This window comes from Bison bison, unplaced genomic scaffold (assembly GCF_000754665.1).
Source record: "Bison bison bison isolate TAMUID 2011002044 unplaced genomic scaffold, Bison_UMD1.0 scf7180017864456, whole genome shotgun sequence".
NCBI lineage: Eukaryota > Metazoa > Chordata > Mammalia > Artiodactyla > Bovidae > Bison > Bison bison.
The window spans coordinates 16,084,821-16,085,430 of NW_011495018.1; the positions used below are offsets into that span (position 1 = coordinate 16,084,821).

The following is a 610-nucleotide window of genomic DNA, read 5'->3' on the forward strand; positions in this document are numbered from 1 at the left end:
AAAGAAGGGACGACACCCCCACCGCCGCCGCCGCCTCAGCAGCTGCCATGCTCTTGTAGTCCCGACCGGTTTTTTATCTTGGAGTCGCACGCTAATGACGTAACAAGGAGCGCGCCCGACATCCCTCCTGCCTTTCCCTTGCTTCGAAGTTACCCGGGTGGGTGGAATCGCAAGGGCTTGCGGGAGTTGTAGTCTTTGATTTTCTCGTGCTGGCTGAGAGTCTCTGACCCTTCTGAGGGCTCTGATGGAGTAGTTTTTTTTCTATCATCCTGTTTGCTTGTTAAGTAGGGTTAATTCGGTGCCGCACGTGTAATTCACAGTTTCCGAACCCAAACACCAAGGCTGTGTAGATTTTCGGCGAGAAATATCTTCACATCTCTCCCCCATCCCTTTTAAGAATTAAGTAGACCCAGCATCCAAGAACAGAAAGTTCAGTTCAGTTCAGTCGCTCAGTCGTGTCCGACTCTTTGCGACCACATGAATCGCAGCACGCCAGGCCTCCCTGTCCATCACCAACTCCGGGAGTTCACTCAGATTCACATCCATCAAGTCGGTGATGCCATCCAGCCATCTCATCCTCTGTCGTCCCCTTCTCCTCCTGCCCCCAATC

The 610-nt window shown here is 52.6% G+C and overlaps 1 protein-coding gene across 1 annotated transcript in view; it reads right to left on the minus strand.

Moving 5' to 3' along the window:
- TRUB1 (TruB pseudouridine (psi) synthase family member 1) overlaps positions 1 to 84 on the minus strand; it is a 32,830-nt gene extending 32,746 nt beyond the window's left edge. The window contains exon 1 of the mRNA XM_010859294.1: positions 4 to 84. Coding sequence (XP_010857596.1) covers positions 4 to 49 — 46 coding nt within the window. The 5' untranslated portion in view covers positions 50 to 84. The remainder of the gene's footprint in view (positions 1 to 3) is intronic.
- Between the last annotated feature and the right edge of the window lie 526 nt (positions 85 to 610).